This window comes from Trypanosoma melophagium, assembly GCF_022059095.1.
Source record: "Trypanosoma melophagium isolate St. Kilda chromosome Unknown ctg37segment0, whole genome shotgun sequence".
NCBI classification, from domain to species: Eukaryota; Euglenozoa; class Kinetoplastea; order Trypanosomatida; family Trypanosomatidae; genus Trypanosoma; species Trypanosoma melophagium.
The window spans coordinates 17,604-38,750 of record NW_027125174.1 but is presented as its reverse complement, the minus strand read 5'-3'; the positions used below and the strand labels follow the sequence as shown (position 1 = coordinate 38,750).

General features: G+C 39.4%; 8 protein-coding genes across 8 annotated transcripts; all 8 read left to right on the top strand.

The window, feature by feature from the left end:
• Window positions 1–391: 391 nt before the first annotated feature.
• Window positions 392–2,194, top strand: LSM04_005874 (uncharacterized protein; the record flags this gene model as incomplete). Its single annotated transcript, XM_067335784.1, has 1 exon — window positions 392–2,194. One exon carries the CDS (start codon window positions 392–394, stop codon window positions 2,192–2,194), a length of 1,803 nt encoding a protein of 600 aa, XP_067188412.1.
• A 467-nt stretch (window positions 2,195–2,661) lies between these two features.
• LSM04_008119 (putative 5-3 exonuclease) lies at window positions 2,662–5,442 on the top strand (the record flags this gene model as incomplete). The annotated part of the gene is made up of 1 exon (XM_067335783.1): window positions 2,662–5,442. One exon carries the CDS (start codon window positions 2,662–2,664, stop codon window positions 5,440–5,442), a length of 2,781 nt encoding a protein of 926 aa, XP_067188448.1.
• Window positions 5,443–6,119: 677 nt separating this feature from the next.
• LSM04_008791 (Tubulin-tyrosine ligase/Tubulin polyglutamylase) lies at window positions 6,120–7,652 on the top strand (the record flags this gene model as incomplete). Its single annotated transcript, XM_067335782.1, has 1 exon — window positions 6,120–7,652. One exon carries the CDS (start codon window positions 6,120–6,122, stop codon window positions 7,650–7,652), a length of 1,533 nt encoding a protein of 510 aa, XP_067188458.1.
• An 812-nt stretch (window positions 7,653–8,464) lies between these two features.
• LSM04_003323 (uncharacterized protein) lies at window positions 8,465–9,592 on the top strand (the record flags this gene model as incomplete). Its single annotated transcript, XM_067335781.1, has 1 exon — window positions 8,465–9,592. The coding sequence occupies one exon, from the start codon at window positions 8,465–8,467 to the stop codon at window positions 9,590–9,592; it is 1,128 nt and encodes a 375-aa protein (XP_067188356.1).
• A 2,259-nt stretch (window positions 9,593–11,851) lies between these two features.
• On the top strand, window positions 11,852–12,856 carry LSM04_001843 (uncharacterized protein; the record flags this gene model as incomplete). The annotated part of the gene is made up of 1 exon (XM_067335780.1): window positions 11,852–12,856. One exon carries the CDS (start codon window positions 11,852–11,854, stop codon window positions 12,854–12,856), a length of 1,005 nt encoding a protein of 334 aa, XP_067188330.1.
• Window positions 12,857–13,382: 526 nt separating this feature from the next.
• LSM04_006368 (uncharacterized protein) lies at window positions 13,383–14,651 on the top strand (the record flags this gene model as incomplete). The annotated part of the gene is made up of 1 exon (XM_067335779.1): window positions 13,383–14,651. One exon carries the CDS (start codon window positions 13,383–13,385, stop codon window positions 14,649–14,651), a length of 1,269 nt encoding a protein of 422 aa, XP_067188421.1.
• Window positions 14,652–15,181: 530 nt separating this feature from the next.
• Window positions 15,182–18,334, top strand: LSM04_007747 (Forkhead-associated (FHA) domain; the record flags this gene model as incomplete). The annotated part of the gene is made up of 1 exon (XM_067335778.1): window positions 15,182–18,334. One exon carries the CDS (start codon window positions 15,182–15,184, stop codon window positions 18,332–18,334), a length of 3,153 nt encoding a protein of 1,050 aa, XP_067188442.1.
• A 1,082-nt stretch (window positions 18,335–19,416) lies between these two features.
• LSM04_007667 (SAM-dependent methyltransferase TRM5/TYW2-type) lies at window positions 19,417–21,002 on the top strand (the record flags this gene model as incomplete). Its single annotated transcript, XM_067335777.1, has 2 exons — window positions 19,417–19,686; window positions 19,881–21,002. The coding sequence occupies 2 exons, from the start codon at window positions 19,417–19,419 to the stop codon at window positions 21,000–21,002; spliced, it is 1,392 nt and encodes a 463-aa protein (XP_067188438.1).
• Between the last annotated feature and the right edge of the window lie 145 nt (window positions 21,003–21,147).

The following is a 21,147-nucleotide window of genomic DNA, read 5'->3' as shown; positions in this document are numbered from 1 at the left end:
AAGATACAGCATGGATGCTAATCGTTTTCATCTGGAGTTCTCCTTTAAAATAATGGAAATGAAAACGAATGGAGAGAACAATAGACGGAACAAACATACATGAAGGAAAAAAAAATATTGTTATTTATTAATTTACTTATTTATGGGGTTTTGTCTTGGTTTCTTATTACTATTATTATTATTATTATTATTATTATTATTATTATTATTATTATTTTTTTTTTTTTTTTTTTTTTTTGAATACCTTATATTGTTCTTTTTATTATTATTTTTTTAAACAATTAGTTATGGAAACATACTGAAACTTAGAATGACTTTACTCTCGACATCTACAGTTTCCGCTCTATCGGCGAATACCCGTTCACTGTCGCGGTTACCACTAGTTTCTTGTATGACCAATTCTCGTAAAATGTGTCTTCGTGGATGGAAGACATCATTGACTCCCTCTTTGTGGCTTGTATATGGTGCCTATTTACAGCCCCGTCGTGGTGCCTACAACAAGTTTGAGGCTGTCGACTTTGCCGGCCGTTCACGTAACATCTCCAACGCTTTCAACCCTCTTGAGTTAAATCTATTTGATGACCCTACTGGTGGACTTGCCGCTGGTCCTGCGGAGGAGCTATCGACGACGGAGATTGAACACCAGGTCCGCCTATACGTATCCGCCTACTCCCGCTCACTTTTCTATCTCCTGTACACCCCCTTTGTGGATGTTATCTCTGTGCTTTTGGAGCGTGGCCTCGTCCCTGACACGGCGCGTGCTGGTGAGGTGATGTGCCGCTGGTTCACGGATGGAGCGTTGACTCTCCAGCAGCCGTCGTGCGTGGAGGCGGCGATGGGGCCGGCGGTCTGGCGGGAACTCTGCGAGGGCCTCGATGTGTTTTACGCCGACGTGGCGGCGGTCCTCCCGCTGCCGGCGGCCGTGCGGCGCCACCAACTGGCGGAGGACGTCCTCGTGCCGTTCATGCGGCAACTCGCGATGGAGATGCTCGTGCCGGCGCGGCGGCGGGCGGTGCTGGCGGTCCTCCCCGGCCTCGTCCTCGCCCTCGCCAACGGCCGCGCCCCACCGGCCCTCGGCCTGCACCCCACCGACCAGCGGGCCCGCGCCGTCGCCACCGCCGATCTCTTCCTCAGCGCCGGGCAGGAGACAGGGAACACGGACCTCGCCTACCTCGGCATTCAACTCCTGCGGGCAAACGATATTCCAGTGCCGTTTCTCAAGCAGAAACAACTCACGAACGTCTTTGCCGCCGCCACACGCATTCAGACGGACTGGCAAATGCGGGTTAGTGGTCAGCTGGTGGAAGTGCTCCCAAAGTGGATGGATTACTACAAGAAAGTACATCATGATAACGTGGATGCCATGATTAAACTTGGCGAAAAGGATGCCGCCGAAGCTAAAAAGTCAACAGTAGTCATAGGAGAAAAAAGCTCAGATAATAATGAATCCAAAAAGTCATCAAGTATGAAAAATTATGAAAAAAATACCACCACTACTCGTGATACAATACTCAAAAATACTAAAAACTCCCATGATGATGAAGGTGTACATGACTATTTTACGAGCCATAGAGCAGAGAATTTGGTTCGTTTATCTGATCTTGAGAGTCGTATTTTACAATGTGTACGTAATAGGGAGGTTGCCTGGCGTGATGATAGCAATAAACTTTACTCACGTTTTAGACGAAAAAGAGGTGTACCAGGTTTGGAATTAAAGAATGAAGGAGGGAAAGAAGAGGAAGAGAAGGCAGAAGTGGAGGAAGAGAATGATGATAGTGATGATCATGATTTTGTGAAAAGGGTGAGTTCGGAAAATGTTAGAGGAGGGAAAGGCTCTCATAAAAAAGAAGAATTACAAAAAGCGAAAGTAAAGAGTAGTAATAGGGGTTGTGAGGATTCTGATGGTGGAAAAAATAGAAAGGTTAGTGATTCCGGTGTTGGAAAAAAGAAGGCTAAAACTTCTCTAGAGTATGAAGAGTTATCACCAGCACGTACAACTCGTGTGAATAAGGTGTCTAGACAGGATGAGCGACAAAAAAATAGGAAAGGAATCGGGGAAAAAGAGATTGAAAATGAAAAGAAGAAACCCAAACAAACAGGAGGACGGAGAAAGGGGAACACCGACAACAAAGAATGGAAAAACGACGAGACTGGTGGATCTCTAAAGAAACGAAGCATGATATTTGGGGTATAGTTTCTTTTTTTTTTTTGGTTTTGCTTTTGTTTTGTTTTTTCTAATATGCACACACACATATATGTAGATGTTGGAACAAAAGAAAAAGACGAAAAAAAAAGAAAAGAAAACACCAAATTCTTATCATAACCCTTGTGAACCTTATTTATTATTAAATAAACGACTTTTTTATTTCCTGCAATATCGTTGTTTTGCTGTTTAATTGAAAAGATAAATTCTAAAATATTATTTATTTTTTCTTTTTTTGATGGTTTCTCCACCATTCCACGGTACTTCATCAAACGAATGTTTTTTTTTCCGATTTTTCTTCTTTTCAATTCTTTTGAACATTATTGTTTGGGTGTGGGATAGGTGGGTTTGTTTTAGAAGACTTGCCTAAAATAAAATAAAAAGGGAAGGCAAAGACATACGGTGATCTCTGGTGTAATATACTTTTTTGTCTGTTTATTCAATTACCGTTTGATAAAATGGGTGTTTTGGGTCTGCGCAAGTTCATTGATGCCGCCTCATGTACGAAATTTCTCCCTATGCCTTCATCAGAGAATGATGGGGATCACCAACAAAATGAAGAACAAGAACAACAAGGAGATAATTATAATGTTACTTCTTCTTCTTCTTTTTCCTCTAGTACCACAGGTTCACCATCTGTGGATCATGTGTTAGTTGATTTAAATTGTATTATTCACGCATGCTTTAGGCACGATGCAGCAGCTGTGAATACAAAACGAGATCTCATTCAGGCCGTTTTGCAGCGACTTCAATTTCTACTCACACACGTGGCAGTACCTTGTATGTCATTAACTATCTGTATAGATGGACCAGCGCCATATGCAAAGCTTCACACACAAAGATTACGACGTCGACGAGTTGCACTTCTTGATACATGTAGTTCACAGGAGCAACAACAACATCATCATCATAATAACCTTACAACGCTTGCTGTGACACCTGGTTCATTATTTCTTGTAGAATTGGAAAACGCATTAGCGGCACAGTTTAAACTTGGTGGAGGTTCTGGTTTTTTACCAACATATGTGCCAGTTTTCCTTCATGGCTCTACAGTGATAGGTGAGGGTGAAGCAAAGATTGCCCGTGCTCTTGCACATATTGCTACTTCCTCATTCCCACAATGTAAAAAGTATAATCCAAATAATACTGTAGCGGTGATAGGAAATGATATTGATCTTACATTAACTTGTATGGGTGCGACCCAATATCATAATCTCTTTGTTGTGGGACCATCCTCTATGCAACTTATTAGTGTATCTGATATTTTGTACCGCTGGCTATGCAGTAGTAGTACAATGGGTGAAGGAGGATTTAAGCTTACACCGCGAGAACTTGCCTCTGTACGAGTCGACTTTGTATTTCTTTTTCTCCTTAACGGTGGTGATCACTACGTTGGTGCTGGAGAAGTGGCTCATGCACTGTGGAAACGATATCGCGCCGTTCGTGCTGCTGCTGCCATGCAACGTTCATTAATAACGAATGATTTACTTTCGGTTGATGTTGAGTTTCTCGCAGATGTCTTGCAGGCGGAGGAGTACACTGGAGAGTGTGATGCAAGTGTGGGAATGCAATTATTACACGCCGCGTTGTGGTCGCTGCACACTACTGTTACTGGGGTGTGTCCAGACTATCAATATGTACCACAAGCAGAAACAACAACAACAACAACAACAAATTCTCCGCATCTTAATCATGTACGTGCCGCCGTACTTCAGTGTCTTAAAAAGAAGAGAAAACACCAGTTAAATCGTCATCCTAATCATAAGCATAATAATAATAATAACTATATTGATAACCAACAAGAAAAATATCACTATATTCGATTTTCTTCACGTCGTGAGGATTCACGTCCACTCACGCCACTTGAGACATTTGTAGCATTAATGCCAACGGAATCTGCACTGCCGGCGAGTGTCGCACAAACACTTCGTGCATCACGCAAGTACGCCGCAGTAGCACAACAACTACTTAACAGCTATGACGCTGAGGTTATAGCAGCAGCAGCTAAGGAGGCCGTAGAGGCGTCTGACAAATACTTGACAGTTAGTGAACGTTGTCTACGTGAGTTCACAACGCCTGTTCAGCTGAATGCACTACAACCACCCAAGCGACTCTCACGTCATGAACAGCATCGTATGATTGCTAAGATGGGGAAAGTTGTACGTGAGCCACCTATTCCACTTGTACAACGTGTAACACTTCCAGAAAATGTTCAATACGTGAATGTTGATTATCCGTTCTATGTAAAGGATCTCCTCTTTGTGTCCCCGTTTGATCGCACAGATCCCGATGAATTACCGCAGAGTTCTGCAGTATTCGCTGCAAGTGGTCTCACCACAACTCCTGTACCATTAAATGCTAACAAGAAGATGCTGGATAAAAGTGAGAATAATAATAATAATAATAATAATAATAATAATAATAATAATAATAATAATAATAATAATAATAATAATAATAATAATAATAATAATAATAATAATAAGAATCCGAATGACATTAAAACAAGGGTACGTCGTGTGGCGGTTCACACACATAAACAACATATGGGAGGAAAAGAAGTTTCTGCAACACAACAACTGCAGGAAACACTTGCAAAGACGGCGGCGTTGCGATTGCCGGCAGGTCGTGATAAGAAAACACTACGGCGTTTAAAGAAGAAACTCAACACACATCGACAACTCAGTGTGAAGGAAGCACGTGAAGGGGAAAGTACAGGAGAGGCCAGACAACATTTACTGCGACGCAACGATACGGAGTTTTTGGATGAGATCCGGCAGTTCCTTGGAGAGGACAATGTGATTGTGAAGAAACTTCTCCAAGATGATCAGGACAAGAAGAAGAACAAGAAAAATAATGATAATGCCAGTAATAGTAATAATAATAAAAAGAAGAAAAATAATAAGAAGGACAAGCATAACGGTGCTGCAGACGCTAATAGTGAGATAAAGGTGAAGAAGACAGGGGATACGCGAAACGATAAAAAGAAAAATTCTAAACGGAATACACCCACACATGGGCTTAAACGCTCTAGGGAAGCAGCAGTTGTTATTGGTGGAGGTGGAGGTGATATCATTAAGCGCAAAAGAGATTCATTTGGCGAAACGAATAGAAATAAGCGCCGACGACAAGAAGTAAACGCGGAATTATATGATCATAACACCAACGGTAAAGGTGGTAGTGGAGTCACCACTGCTGCCGCTGCTTCTGCTTCTAGAGTAACAAAGAGGCAAAAATAAAAATAATAGTAAAGCGAAAAGAAAAACAAATAATAATAGTAATATGTGCGAAACAACTGCGAAAGGTGTTAGTGAACACGTATTATCTATGTTTCGTCATGCGCAATGACAAGTAAGACTAAATAAATAAACAAAAAGAAAAGAGATGGAAGCGATTGACTGTAAAGTGTTTTTTTTCCTGATGTTTCTTTTTTTCTTTCTTTCGTTGTTGTTGTGTTACTACTTCATGTACTGTTTTTCTCTCTTCTTTCTTTTCTCTTTTTTAAAAATATTTTTATTTTCTCTTCTCTTTCTCCTTACTGCTCTCTGCTTTAGTACAACACTGATAACGTAGGCGACGGTGTTCTTGTTGTCCTCAATTGTTTTTCTTTTTTGTGTTTTCAGTTCGTTTGTACTATCACGTTCTCGCCACACACACAAAAAAGAAAAAACGTGAAAGAAAAGAGGGGATAGAGTCTATCTTCTCTCTCTCTCTCTTTATCTATTTATCTATTTATACTTGTGTTTGTGTCTGAAAGAGGGAGAGAGTGGCAACTCTTACAGGTAAAACACATAACTGCAAGAAGAAGGAAGAAAAACAAAATAAAAATAAAAATATTTTTGAAAAAAGGAATTTAAATTGTAACATTAATATCAATAAGAACAAGAAGAAGAAAAAAAAGAAGGAAATTGCGTGTATGCCACCGAGGACTTATCGTTACCTTAATGAATGTCCAAGGACACGACATGGCGATTTTCGTGCACAAACAATGAAACTTAATTCTTCCCTTGCGGAGAGGGTGGCAACAGCTGCCGCAGCGGTAAGTGCACCAAACAGATTTGGTACAGCCTCGCCGCGCCGCGGAGGAGGCACAACTGCACAACAAAGTAATGATATGCATAATAATGAAAAGAACCAATCGTATAGAACACCTCTGAGTTTAATAGATGGTCTTAACAGTGGTGGTGATGCCCTACCGCCATTGCGGTATCGTACAGATTTAGACAAGCAGGTGATTCATTTTGCCTTTCAACGTTTTCCACATAGTATTGAAATTGTAGAAGATGACGATATCATTTCAGGAGATTGGAATTTCTTTTGGATGAATGTTGGTCGAATTCGTTCTATTTTTACCTTTTCAGAATACCGACTTACAGATTCCCAGATTATTAATCACTTCCCAAATCACTATGAGTTAACACGTAAAGATCTCATGTATAAGAACATTAAACGATATATTCGAGATCCCGCTAATGCACATATCTGTGTTCCACACACTCCACCATCTGCTGCACAGTTTCCACAACTTGGAGTGAAGGAAACACATATTGGTTCTGAGGATAATACTTCGTCTGATGCGACATTAATGCGTTTTGCAGATTGTGTTCCAATAACATATAACATTCCAAATGATTTGCAGATGTTTATAGAAGAGTTTAAACGACAACCGGGGAGTACATGGATTGTAAAACCCACCGCCCGTTCACAAGGACGCGGTATTTTTCTCATCAATCGCATTTCACAACTAAAACGTTGGTTAAAAGAAAGGATGGATTTACATGAAATAGATGCGATGAGTTCAGGCAGCTTTATTGTATCCAAATATGTTGTAGACCCTTTATTAATAGGTGGAAAGAAGTTTGATCTTCGCTTGTATGTTCTCGTCACTTCTTTTAAACCGTTAGTGGCATATTTGCATGAGGAGGGATTTGCACGATTCTGTGCCACGCGGTATGTGGCGAGTGCACTCGATGATGATAATCTTCACGCCCATCTCACAAATGTTTCACTACAGAAACGTGATGAGGCGTACAATAACGCCCATGGTGGAAAATGGTCCTTGGCGAATTTGTGTTTATTTCTACGTGGTCGCTACGGTGCGGCCTGTGCGGATGGACTTTTGCGTAGTATTGAATGTGTGATTCAGCACAGTCTGCGTGCGGTGGCGCCGGTGATGTTTAACGATAAACACTGTTTTGAGTTATATGGCTATGATATTCTTATTGACAGTGCCCTACGGCCACACTTAATCGAAGTGAATGCATCTCCCTCCCTTTCCACTACGACGATATCGGATCGATTGTTAAAAGAAGTGGTGTTGGAAGATGTACTGCGGGTGATATTTCCACCGGGGTTTCCCGCACCGCAGGCGATGCCGTATTGGGAATATAGAGTTCGCACGGATTTGACGACTGCACTCCCAACTGGATTTAGATTACTGCAGGAATAGGGGTAAACACGGTAGAAGTAGTAAAGATTAGTGTTATTGTATATATGCATATCTTTTTCTCTGAAAAGGGTAATGAGATGGAGGATGAGACTGAGGTTTAACGCAACTAGAAGGGGAAGAGAGAACGCAGTCTTTTTTTTTTTATTTATCCCCTCATTTTAACGACAAACTGTGTAAATAATTTACAATTAGAAAGAACAATGCAGTGATAATTATTTTCAATGTTCTTATTTTTTTTTCTGTTTTTCTGGACCCTACCCTTTTGTAATATAAATATTATGCTTGTCGTATTCGCTGTAAATGTACTTTAATATACAGCTCATGTTTTCTTTGAATGTATATTTATTTCTTTTTAATTATTCCGGATGTTTTTTTTTTCTTGATTTATTTAGATGTCCTTTTTGTTTGTATTATTGATATGTCTCTGTTTTTTTCCTTCGGTATTTTATGATGTTTTAATAATATTGACGATGTGTTTTTGTTGCAACTTCCTTCTACTGTATAACTTACTGATATATATATATATATATATATATATGTTTAAAGAGATTGATTGATGAATAAATTACATACATATGAATACAATTATACATACACACGCACACACACACACACACACTCTCTCTCTCTCTCTTTGTTTGTTTGTTTGTTTTTTATTTGTGCTACTCTCTTGTTTTTCTCTGCAATCGGATAAAGAAAGCTTCCCTTAGTAACAAGGAAACAAAGAAGGAAATCTAATAAATAATAGAAATAATAACAAACAAAAAAGAAGAAAATAGTATTCTCAGGATATTTATTTTAAAAATAAAGAAATGTTGGCAAAACGACAACTGCAGAGGTATTCTTCAACTCTTCGTACGCAGCTACTTTGTATGGGTTGCCGCTTTCATAAAAAACTTTTCCTCAACAATGGCTCTTCTGCTGTTATAATACAACGAAATAGTGTCACTGATCATGTTGGTGAATCTGCTGGTACTTCTCAGGGAAATGTGGGAACGGCCAAAGGAACAATATCAGGGGAGGAAAGTGCCCTTGTCAAACATCTTCGATCGGAGTTGGAAAATTCGAATAAAAGACTTGATAGAGCAACAGATATTATTCATCATCTTGTGAAACTTATTGACAAGGAACGTTTTGCCGCTGAAATGGCCATGTTTGAAAAAAGCATAGAAGGAGGTGGTGGTCTTTTTGTTACGGAGACCTCTAGTGAATTGGAGGCGGCTTTACAAACACCAGGGGCCCGTATTGTTCTTCTTGAAAATCATCATTATGTTCTGGGAACTCTTGGATCAGTGAATATCACTAAAACGAATGTTACCATTATTGGAAATAACGCTACCATTGAGGGATATTTAAAAGTCTCACGTGATGCAAGTCTTGAAGCAAGGAATGTCACATTTCTTGCCCCAAAGGGATTTTCTGGTGAATGTGAGAAGGGACCTCGTAACTGGCGTAGCACAACTCTTCTCCCTTGCCTAGATGTAAATCAACGTTCTAATGTTTATTTGCGTAATTGTAAGTTACTTGGTGGACGGGATGGTTTGTATTTGGGAGTTGAATCCTATGCGAAGCTTGAGAATGTATTGATTGCTGATTGCTATAGGGGATTGTACGAAGGGGTTAGATGTCGTGTATCTCTATTAGGATGTAAGTTTCAGGGAAATTTTTTCCATATTGTGCTACTTGGTCACGATCGTGAGGAAAGAGCAAAAGTTTTCTCAGAGTCTTCTGGAGATCCCAATACGGTTTCTTCTGAGACCTCAGATCTTCCTGTTTGTTTTTCTGACACATCAGAGAATGGGGAAAAAATTACACGAGCAGATATTGTGCTTGATCACGATCCTATTGAGGACGTTTATGCAGTATTTATTCATAAAGGCAGGCATGTGGAACTTCCTGCGAATTTGGCTACCTGCAATCTTTCTGACCCTGTGTATTAGTAGTAAAATAGATTAGGTGCTTAGATGCACAGTATTACTTGTTTTTATTTTTATTTTTTTTAATTATTATTTTCGAAACCGTAGTTATTTGTTTTTATTGCGTATAGTAGTAGAAGGAGAGGTGTAGAAGAGGAAGCTATGAAGGTGTTAGAAGGGGACTGTATATTTTCTTTAATCTTTTATTTTGGATTATTAAATCTCATGGTTTTTGCGAAATCAAGTTAGTATATAAATAACGGGGAAATAGTGAGGAATAATATATAAGTAGTCTATGAAGTTGGGGGAAGGTGTGGATTGGGACAGTTAGTGGGTACTTTTTTGGGGTGTGTGGGTGTTGTTGGAGGTGTTTGGGCTTTAGTTCAGAATTAGTAATAGGGAAATGTCTCTTTTTTGATTAGTTTATAGTACTAGTATATATATTTTTCTTGGCTTGTGTGTTTTTATTTTATTTTTTCTACTTAGATTGATACTTTTAATATTGTACTCGATCTCTACTTGTTAGCGTATGGGTGGGATATTGTATGGCGAGCGGTACACACTGTGTAATCGGTGTTTTTTTTTCGTGTCTTTGTTTGTTTATTTCTTCTTTGTTTTGTTGGTAGGCACGTTGTACTCCAATTAATTAAAATGGCTATATTATATTGATTTACTTTTTTTTTACGGTTTTGATTTTTTTTCTTTTTTGCACTATTTTTATTTCTTTTTACTATTGTGTGTTGGCTTATTTTTTTCTTCGGAGCAGCTAACATTCCTCGTGCGCAGCGATGAGACAAAAGAAATCTTTGAAGAAAAAGAAGAAGGCTTACGCATAAAAGTAATATTATGATGACACAGCCGCATAATAATTTTCTATTGTTTTTTATCTGCCTAATGGGTCAATTTATTATTATTGGTGGTGGCATTCGAAATTCATTGGCATTGGTTTATTTTTCTTTCCCTCTCTTTCTCTCTGTTTATATGTGAGGGAGAGTTTCACGATACAGATTCGTATTTCCGTTATCTAAATCTATTTTTCTTTTTTGTTTCTCTTATTTTGGTGGTTTTTTTTTTCCATACTTATGGAATAAAGGTAGTTTGAATAATTAAACATTGTTCTTATTCTTATTATTATTATTATTATCATTATTTATTATTATTATTATTATTATTATTATTATTATGAACATTTATAATGTTTTTGGAGGTCTTCGTAGACCCCTTTTTTCTCTTCTGCATCTCGTGTATTGCAACTCCATTGATAGTGGGGCGGGAAAGTCTCACACAGAATGATGTTGTCCGGTACTTTACCGAACCTGCAATGATAATGACAGGATTATTACTAATCCTTGTTGTATTTGAGTCAAAGGTAGCACGCTGGCGATATCATTCCCCACCATTGAAATCATTCTAAGAACGTTCACGTGCACGCTGGTATCTTCTTAATGGTGTCGTTATTCACATATTAATGGATGGACTAATTGGTGTATTTAAAATGAGTACATTAATGGCGAGAAACTATGCGAAACTTGACGCTAGTTATGGAGCGGAGTGAGGTAGTTTTTCAGGATCTGCTGTTCATGTGATTTCTTTGATGGAGTTGTTCGTAAAAGGACCTATTTGTATCTTATTATATAGGGCATATCGAACACACAGTCCACATCGTGATGCTTTGGAATTTTTCCCTGTGTTTCACAAGCATATGGTACTATTGTATATCTTGGACAGGAAATAATAAGTGGTATGCCACACTTTGAGGTTGATTATAATTTAGAGTTTACCCCACATTATCTTATATATTTTTGGTTCGCTATTGTTTTTGGTTGTGTATTGTATCTTATTATTCCTTGCTTATAGGGATGGGAGGCGTATAAACGTCTTGTATCGGCATCCTCGTATGCTGCAGCAACCCGCAAAGCGTAAACATTTTATAGGAAAACTTGTACTCACTGTTATATACACAAGCACATTGGAGGGCGGTAAAATGAGGGATAAATAAATAAATAAATAGATGTTTTTTTTTCTTTATTACTCTCCTATGCCTACAACGGTATATCCGTAATATATATATTATTTTTATTTTATTTTTTCTTCTATTTGCCTTTTATTTTTATTTCGTCTTATACGAAGAGCTACCACATAAATTGGTAACACCCATAAAAAAAGAGAAAGAGCGGAAGAGAAATATATATATATATATATATATATATATTAACTTCCTTCGCAATAGGAGGCGATACGAATATTAACCGTCTGTATCGCTTCGCTTCACTCTCTCTCTGCATGTGGTGCCAACAAACCCCTCAGCGACTGGCCCCCAAATTGGCCCCATCGCCTCTCCGCCAGTTGGTCGGGGCCTCCACACTTCACACCAGCGGCAGCGGCGGCGGTCATAACACCGGGCGGCGTGTGGGGACTTTAGACGCCCATTGCCGATTGGGCTCCCGTGGGACTTCACCGGAGTCGAGCACCCCCTTAACGTCCCGTCCATTTGATATATTTGAGGGAAACAATAAACAGGCATGGTTGGATCTCAAGACGGGATGGTGTCATCTGTGTCAGGAGCCGCTGGGCGCCACCATGGGAGTACACATTGGCGATCGCGATCATACAAACTTGCAGTATTTTCTCTTTCTCTACGCCGCACAGGCACGGCGGTGGTCGTGTGAAGAAGTGCTGCGTCGCTGCATGGCAACAGCGCCGAGTGTGGAGCGGTACGCCACTCGTCTTACAACGTGGGATCATTTACATGTCATGGATGACGCTATGCGGCGTGCAGAGCTGGAGGCACTTATCTTTTACTTAACACATCCGCCACATCAGGCACTCTCACATGTTGCGCAGGGTCGAAGTCCATCGGGTTTCTGGTATAGTGGAGAACGTATGTGGAAACTACGTATATCACGCTTGGTTACTCAGATATTTCCACCCACATCCGCTGGAATCATGACAAACTTCACACAGAAGTGTTGGGGCCGCAGTAATGGGGAACGAATGTATGATGCTCTCCGTCTACAGCGTATAAAGGCTTATTATGGTTGGCAACCGTATGAAAGCAAGGAGAAGAAGGCGTTTTTTGTGCGACAGCTTTTGTGGGAACTACTTTCTGTAGAAACAAGAGATGAAGTTGGTGAATTGACAAAGCACATGGCCGATTTGGCACTGCAGCGTATGGCGTTTGAGATGGTATTCCTCCAGTCTATGGAGTATATGCATAAAGTTCAGCGTGTGTACGATTTGATGGGCCGACCCACTGTGGAGGAACTTGCAGGAATGAACTTGTTGTAGGATGATACAACAAACAGTGAAAGGGGAAAAAAAAAGAAGAAAGAAATGCATAAGATAACGGATAATTTTCTATGGATAAGTTATTCTACATCTTTGTCTTTCTATCCTTTACTGTTTGTATATGTGTCTATGTGTAGATTTAGTTCATTTATTGATTCAGAGTTATTCATTGTTTGGTTTAAATTTTTAAACTATATTTCTCCTCTTATGCGCGAAACGTGTTTGTGTTTGTGTGTGTGTGTGTGTTTTCGATTCTTTGCCTTATTACACATATTTATTTCTCACTTTCTATCCCTCTGTCTCTTTTTTCTTTTTGCTGTTTTTTTTTGGGGGGAGGGGGGTTATCAGCTGCAAGATTCTTGTTAATTGGAATCTTCAGTTTCTGTTAATATTATTCTCTATTTTTTTTTGATTTATCCACTTTTTCTTCTTTTTGTATTATTACTATTATGATTATTGTTATGGTATACTCTAATCCTCTCACTTGTATAAGTTACTCCTGCTGCTCTCTAGTACTTTATGAGGGATGACGTCGGAGGTACTGCCGCTTGCAAGGGGAGTTACAGCAGCTGCGACAACAACAGTAGCAACAACCGCAATAACCAAAGCAAAAACAGCAGCAAAGAAAAAAGAGAAAGGTACATTTCTAGCAGAATTAGCACGATATTTCTCCGGGATTTCGGCGGAAAAGTATTCCTTTATCGCCTCACGTAATGGATTAAATGATCTACGTGTAGGACTTCGTGGTACCAGTAGTATGTGTTGTAGTACATTCGCCTCTTATGGCGATGATGCTTTCATTGGAAACCGTATTTTTGAATCACCTAATAAACATGTTTTCGCAGACTCTACTGGATCATGGTGTCATTTGTGCCGTGAACCATTAGGTCTTTCTCTTATTACTCACCTTTCAGACCGCGAGCATCACAATCATCAGTTATTTCTCTTTCTCTATGCAGCATTTCCACGTGGAGTAGGGAAATTAACGAATAAGTCATATCACCCTTCTGCTGTATTGAAAGAAGCAGCGTTACTTTTCCCTAAATTATCAAAAGCTGTCTCTGCTGGATATACTCACACAGAACAAGATGCTTTACGACGTGCATCTTTGCAGTCTATGCTCATACAACTTAGTAGTAGTAGTAGTAGTAGTAGTAGTAGTAGTAATAATAATAATAATAATAATAATAACTCTAGTTCCAAATTTTCTAGTTGTACCTCAGTACGAGTAAAACCGATTTTAGCCGTATTTTACGGTGATGTAATTCCTGAACTGGCTCATAGTGGAGAGCGACTGTTCAAGAGTGAGGTTTCACGACTTATCGTTGAGTGGTTTCCCGCAATGGGGCCTGGTGTTATCACACAAATTGCCCATAAATGTTGGGGAAGATCTAACTTGGAGAGTATATTTGATGCACTTCATATACAAGAGATAGTGGACACCAGATTACATGAGGCGAGAGTATCAGCAGCAAGAGCAACAGCACAATCAAAGGGCGGATCATCATCATTGACGAGAAATAAAGCATGGAAAGAGTTATTACGACGTAAACTTTCTACAAAGAGTGAAAAGGCTCTTTTTATGCGAACTCTTTTTTGGGAATTAACTACACGATGTGAAGAGACGTCTTCCTTTACTGAAGTAGAATGTCTCTTATTACAACTTGTGCGACGTCAACTTGCGTTTGAGATGGTATACCTACAGTCTATGAAGTACATGCAACACGCAGATGTGACTATGCGTGAAATCTCATTTCCCTCACTTGATAAGTTGATCTCACTAGGCATCGCGTAGTGACATAGACACAGAACGAAGAAAAAAAAAGAAAAAAAGTAATTGACGGAGAAGAAAAGAACTATTCTGAGTTGACTTACTCTTTCAGAATGTTTGCTCGTATTATTTCTCCCTCTTCTTCATTATTAATTTTTTCTTCTTCCTACTTTCTCTCTATTTTTACCTCTTAATTTGTTATTTTACTACCACAGTCTGGTTGTATATACAGATTAAAAAAAAGGGTGAGGCTCTTTTTAGCGGTTCATACACATCATACAAAAGCAAATAAAAAAGGGAGTTGAAAAAAAAGAAGACCAAAACACTTGTCCATATTTTTCTTTCTTTTTCTAACTGTGTGTGTGGAGAAAGGATACTGTGTACCGAAATCGCTTGAAAAAGGAACGAGAAAAAATTAGATTAATCTAAAAAAAAAAAAGTACAAAGTAGAAACATACATAATTAAAAATAAAAATAAAAAAAAATAAAAAAAGAGAGTAATACCAGTCATTTTCCTCTAGGTATTTCTATTTGATTTCCTTAGTTTAGTTTACATGCGTACATTAGAAGTGAACGCTGTCGGGGGTGTTGTGCAGCGGCACTTCCTTCTCGCCGGTGAGACGTACACGATTGGCCGCAAAGAGTGCCGCATATTGCTGCCAAGCGGAGATCCATCCATCTCACGACATCACGCTGATATCACCGTACAACCACAACAACAATATAATAATCATAGTTATAACAATAGTTATAACGGGGATAATAATAATGATGATAATGACGTCGCTGGCGTGGTAGACTTTGTATTACGGGATTGTTCCAAACATGGAACCTTTGTCAATCGTGAGCGACTGGTCCGCGATACCGTTCGTTTTGTATATGCCGATGATATAATAAGGTTTGGCAAACGTATTTCCGCACGTGTGTGTGATACCGGAATGTTATTGATACTTGCAGAGTCTCCATTCTTAAATGATACAGAACGACAATTATTACGGGATGTGGCTCGGCGGCTTGGTGCCTGTATTGTGCGTGGTCCAGTTCCCGCGCCCGCCACACTACTTGGACAGGGCCAAGATGTAATAGCGTTATTATACATTACACACGATATGTATGAAATAACACCGGCGGTATTGTTAGCAATGGCCCAACAGTATCATGTAACAACAGTTTCTTATTTACAATCGTTGGTATCATCATTGGAGGGGAATAGTGCGTTAACACCGGTGGAGTTTCCAACACCAATAGTGCCACAACCGGCGAATGTACACTTTAGTAGCGAGGAATATACACCACCGCCAATAACATTCTATGATGTGGGAGAGTTTCTTAGCCGTAAGTCCACTGAAAAAACGACAGGGCCATCGGTATTATTACGACCGTATACATTTATCTTGTTGGATGCGGGGGTGAAGGAAAAGTACGAGGCATTACTGCAGATATGCGGGGCAACTGTTGTGCTCATCTCTCCTGATAACACCAGTAAGTTTCATGCATATATACAAGATATGAATACGATCGCACTAACTAGTGATGAGATGTTTGAATCCCTGGAAACCGCATTGACAATGGGAAAGGAACCGTCAATGGGAAGTAATAGTCTGCCGCATAATAATAATAATAATAATAATAATAATAATAATAATAATAATAATAACAGTAGTTCTAAGCGAAAAGAGAAACACCGCGCCACAGTGCAGGAGAATGAAATTGTAGAATCGGCTTATATAGCATTATATAAAGCTGGTATTTGTGTGATTCCGGAGTTAAATGTACAACGAGCTATATTTACGGGTAATGCGGCGGAAATAAATGCCAAACCAACCGCTCGTTCACTCATTCGTAGAGAAGATACTACATCTAATGTTGTAACTACTCAAAAGAATGCTGAGAAGCGTGATACTACAGTACAGAAAACAGAAAAGGGCGTAGATAATGTGCAGAAGAAGGAGACAGACGACAGTAAACCTCTGAGGGAAATAGAAACGAATGCCGAGTATCAAGGCGTGCATAATAATACTAATAAAAATAATACTACAAATACTAATAATAGTACTGCCCCATTATTAGAAAAGGAGAAGTACGACAATGTAAAAGACACAAAATATGATCAACACGTAGACCCGCACAGAGGAGAAAATGAAATAAACGGCACATTAGAGATCGAGCCAAAAGAAAAAGAACAAAAACCCTCTCTGAGTTCATCTGTACAACCTGCCGTACGTCATACAGTAAACGCAAAGAGAAAAACCACCGAGTCCATCAACAACGTATCATCTCTAAACAAAAAAGAAAACGAAAAAGAAACTACAACAGTGATGGATTCACAACAGCCTTCATTGGAAAAACGTCCAGTGGTGGTGCACGCCCCATCACAAATAAATGCACGGGGAACTACAACTACACGAACAACATCATCCACAATAACACAAGCATCATCAACACGACGACGAGTTGTGGCTCATAAGATATCAATGTATAACCAAAAATCTTCAGCTTCGCAATCCCCACGCGTGAGCATCTCAAGAGAGAATGAAGCACAACAACAAACACAACAAAAAGAAAATGAGATGCCACCATCATCGCTGGTAATAACATCCGCCACATCATCACGCACGGCCTCTCGTCTCCCCTCTGTGGAGCCCGTTGTCCCCACACATTCGGAAATACTACAAAGACAACAGAAACGTCGTCAGCAGAGAAAAGCATTTGAGTCTGGAATCACAACATCAACATCGATATTAACATCTGCAGTACGACAATCCAGTTCTGTACCACGGCAGGCATTACGGCGGGGCTCAAAGGCTTCATTGCATAGCGGTGATTCAACAGGACGCAGTCGAAGTAACAGCGCGCAGAAGCCGCGGGCCGCAAGTGTGATGGAATCACGTCCCACATATAATCGCAGAGCTTCCATTGCCAATTCACATGCACAACAAACACTTTCCACACCACAACTTATATCAGAAAAACAACAACCACAATCACAACAACGACACGCCGGATCGGCGGTACGTACATCTTCTACCACATATCGTCGTGATTCGACTGGTCGTAGCATGTCCCCACTGGTGCATTATAACAGGGTGTCGAGCAAACCGATATTAAATGAAGGGGATTTATTAACGGCAACATCATTATCCCATAAGCAAGGACCATTTTCAGCTCGATCACAAATGGAACGTACGCATAGTTCCCGCCATACGGAAGGGATGATAAATAACAACCCGAATTCCGCAGAGGTAGAAGAGTACATACAAAGAGATAAACAACTTGGTAGACAAGCTGCGGATTTCCTTTGCAAGTTCCTCGATACATTCGCTATGGATACCGAGAAGTCGTGCCGTCTATTATTGAAACAGGGATATCTGGACGCTATGAGTAAGAAGTTTCTTGAAAACGGAATGCAACGTGTGCAGGAGTTCCTCATCGCCATGCAGAGAGCACTGCTTGACATTATTCCAATGTACACCACAGAGACAACACGTCAGCGGGTGCATGAGGTGCGAAAGAAATCCCTCGCAGCACTCGATCGCGTTACATACACGTATGAGACTGTGAAGGCAGAACTACCACCGTTTCTCGTTCAACAACAATATCAATATCAACAGTTGCGTAATGGGGCTACCTCTCTAATGCAGCCCTCACTGCGTCGAATGTCCTCTGCGAATAACAATTGGAAGTCATCATTTCAACACATTCACTGAAAGTAAAAGAGGTAAAGAGTAGTTTGAAGAAGGAAGGACTTCAGAAGAGAGAGATTATGAAGTAAAGGGGAGAGGGGAAAAAGAAATAAGCTGTCGATAAGCATATGACTTCAAACGGAGGAAAAAAAAGAAGAACGGAGTGTAAGTAGAGAGAGAGAGAGGGAGAGACTGTACGTGTATGTGTGACTCTTCTGTTCTATTTGTCTTGTTATTTATTTATTTATTTATTTATTTATTTATTTATTTATTTTTGTGTGGGTGATGAGATGGGATGCATATATATATATATCGCCTGCGTGTGTGTGTATTAAAGTTTTTCAAGTCATTTGTGTTAGTTATTCCTGTGTTTCATATTAGAATCTTATTCGCTGTCATACTATGTGTTAAAATTTATATGTATGGATGCGAGAAAATCATCTCCTGTTGTGATGTTTTGTAATGTTAACACTATTCTGTCGTTATCTTTTGTTTTGTTTCTGTGTGTGTTGTCTATGCGGATGGCGTTTATTTCCCTATTGTAGAGCGGTACTGAATGTCTATCGGAGAGATACCTTTACTGTCTTTATTTTTCCCCACATTAATATTTTCTTATTTTGTATTGTATCTTGTTTTTTTTTTCGTATTGTTTTCTTTCTTTCTGTCTATATATATGTGTGTGAAGAAAAACAATAATGATATTCAGTGAGGCGAGTCTTTTATTCTTCTGCTAGATTGTTTTTTTTTCTCTTTTATTATTTCTGTTTTTATTCTTAATAATGTGGAGAACGTGAGTGAGTGAGTGAGAGTTATGTTCTTTTCTTTCCCCCTTTTTATAGTACTACAGTCAGAGACGAATGATGGAAATTTGAGGAAGGAAAAGAGAAAGCGAAAGAAAGAGAGAATCGCATTTACAAGTGGGAATTATAAATATGTGCTTATGCTTCTGTGTATAAGGATACATATTGTAAATGAGATATTTTCTTTTTTTTCCTTTTCAATCTATTTCTTTTTATATTTACTTCTCATTTCAGAGCTGTACTAGTTGGATCCAGATCCAATAGATCCATACACATTCTTTACTAGTGAAAGAAACAAAAAAAAAGATGACAGTTGAGAATCACAATCTGGCGTACCGTGCGTCTGTTGAGAAGACTGTGCGGCTGGCGGCACTACGTGTGAAACCCGTACATTATGTTGGAGAAGTACTGCGGGCATTGCGTGGATGTTTGTATGATATGCGTGGAGTGCGTAATGTGATAGATGGGAGAAACACAACCACGGTCTCAACAGCAGATGAGAATAAGGAGAAGGAAAAAGAGAAGGAGAATAAGGAGGAGGAGCCATACAAGTTGTTATTATTGGATCCCGTAATAGTACCTGTGTTATCTGACACTACAGAAGAGTATAATAATAATAATAATAATAATAATAATAATAATAATAATAATAATAATAATAATAATAATAATAAAAAAAAAAAAATAAAAGTTGTTGTTGAAAAGATGTCAATGCGGCATCTTGTATACGTGTGGCAATGACTACGCACACGGTGCGACTTAACTATAAGAACTTTACAATGCCTGAATTACTACAGCAGATTCTTCCATCTAACACCGTTCCACTTAGTGGATTTGAACAGATTGGCCACATTGCGCATGTCAACTTGTCTGCCTCACACTTGCCATATCGGGCGGCTATTGGTGCGGTTATAATAGACTGTAATCCCACAGTAGATGTTGTTGTGAACAAGGTAGACAGTATCTCCAGTGTGTATCGGGAGTTTAAGATGGAGATTATTGCGAAACGTCATGGGACTGCACTGAAGGAGAATGCTAATAATAATAATAATAATAATAATAATAATAATAATAATAATAATAATAATAATAATAATAATAATAAAGAAGAGATACACCGTCTGTTGCTGGCGACTGTACGACAACACGGATGTATATTCCGCATCCCGTATGATCGTGTTTATTGGAACTCGCGACTTAGTCATGAGCACATGCGAGTTGTGAACAAAATGCAGCGGGGTGATATTCTCTATGATGTTATGGCGGTAATTGGACCTTTTGCGATTCCCGCAGCTGCCGCTGGTGTTACTGTGCATGCGAATGATTTAAATCCCACGGCGGTGGAGTATTTAGGCATTAACGCGGAACGGAATCACATAAAGAAGGAAATGTTTCATGTGTACAATTTGGATGGACGGGTGTTTATGAACACTATTCTTTATCATGATGTTATTATGATTAATAATAATAATAATAATAATAATAATAATAATACAGGTGGCCGACGGCATGTCACGATGAACTTGCCCGCCACCGCCGTAGAATTTTTGGATGTTTTTACAAAACCCCCATGGCTTCCATTATCATTATCGGACGAAGAAAAAGAAGAAAAGGAGAAGGAGGATGAAGAAGAGAATCCGGACAGAAGTGTATTGTTTCACGTCTATTGTTTCTCAAAGAAGGCGAATGACTTTGCGGGGGATGCCGTACAACAAGTTCATCACTGGCTTGGATGTACACTTTCTGCAGAGAATGTGGTGGAGGCGCATGTAGTGCGGGATGTGGCACCTGTGAAACGTATGGTGTGTGTGAGTTTTACACTCCCAGAGGCGTTTTGGAAGCGTCGACAGGCCGTTAGGCATACATCGCGAAAACGTCTGCGTAGCAATTGAAACATATTTTTGTGTATTTCTTTCTTTTTTTTTTAATATTTCTTTTTGTGTATTGTTATGGTTGTGATTGTGATGGTTGTTTCTTTTTTGGCTGGTTGTAACTCGTGTAAAAGAATGAGAGTGGAACACTTACTTAATCCCTGTT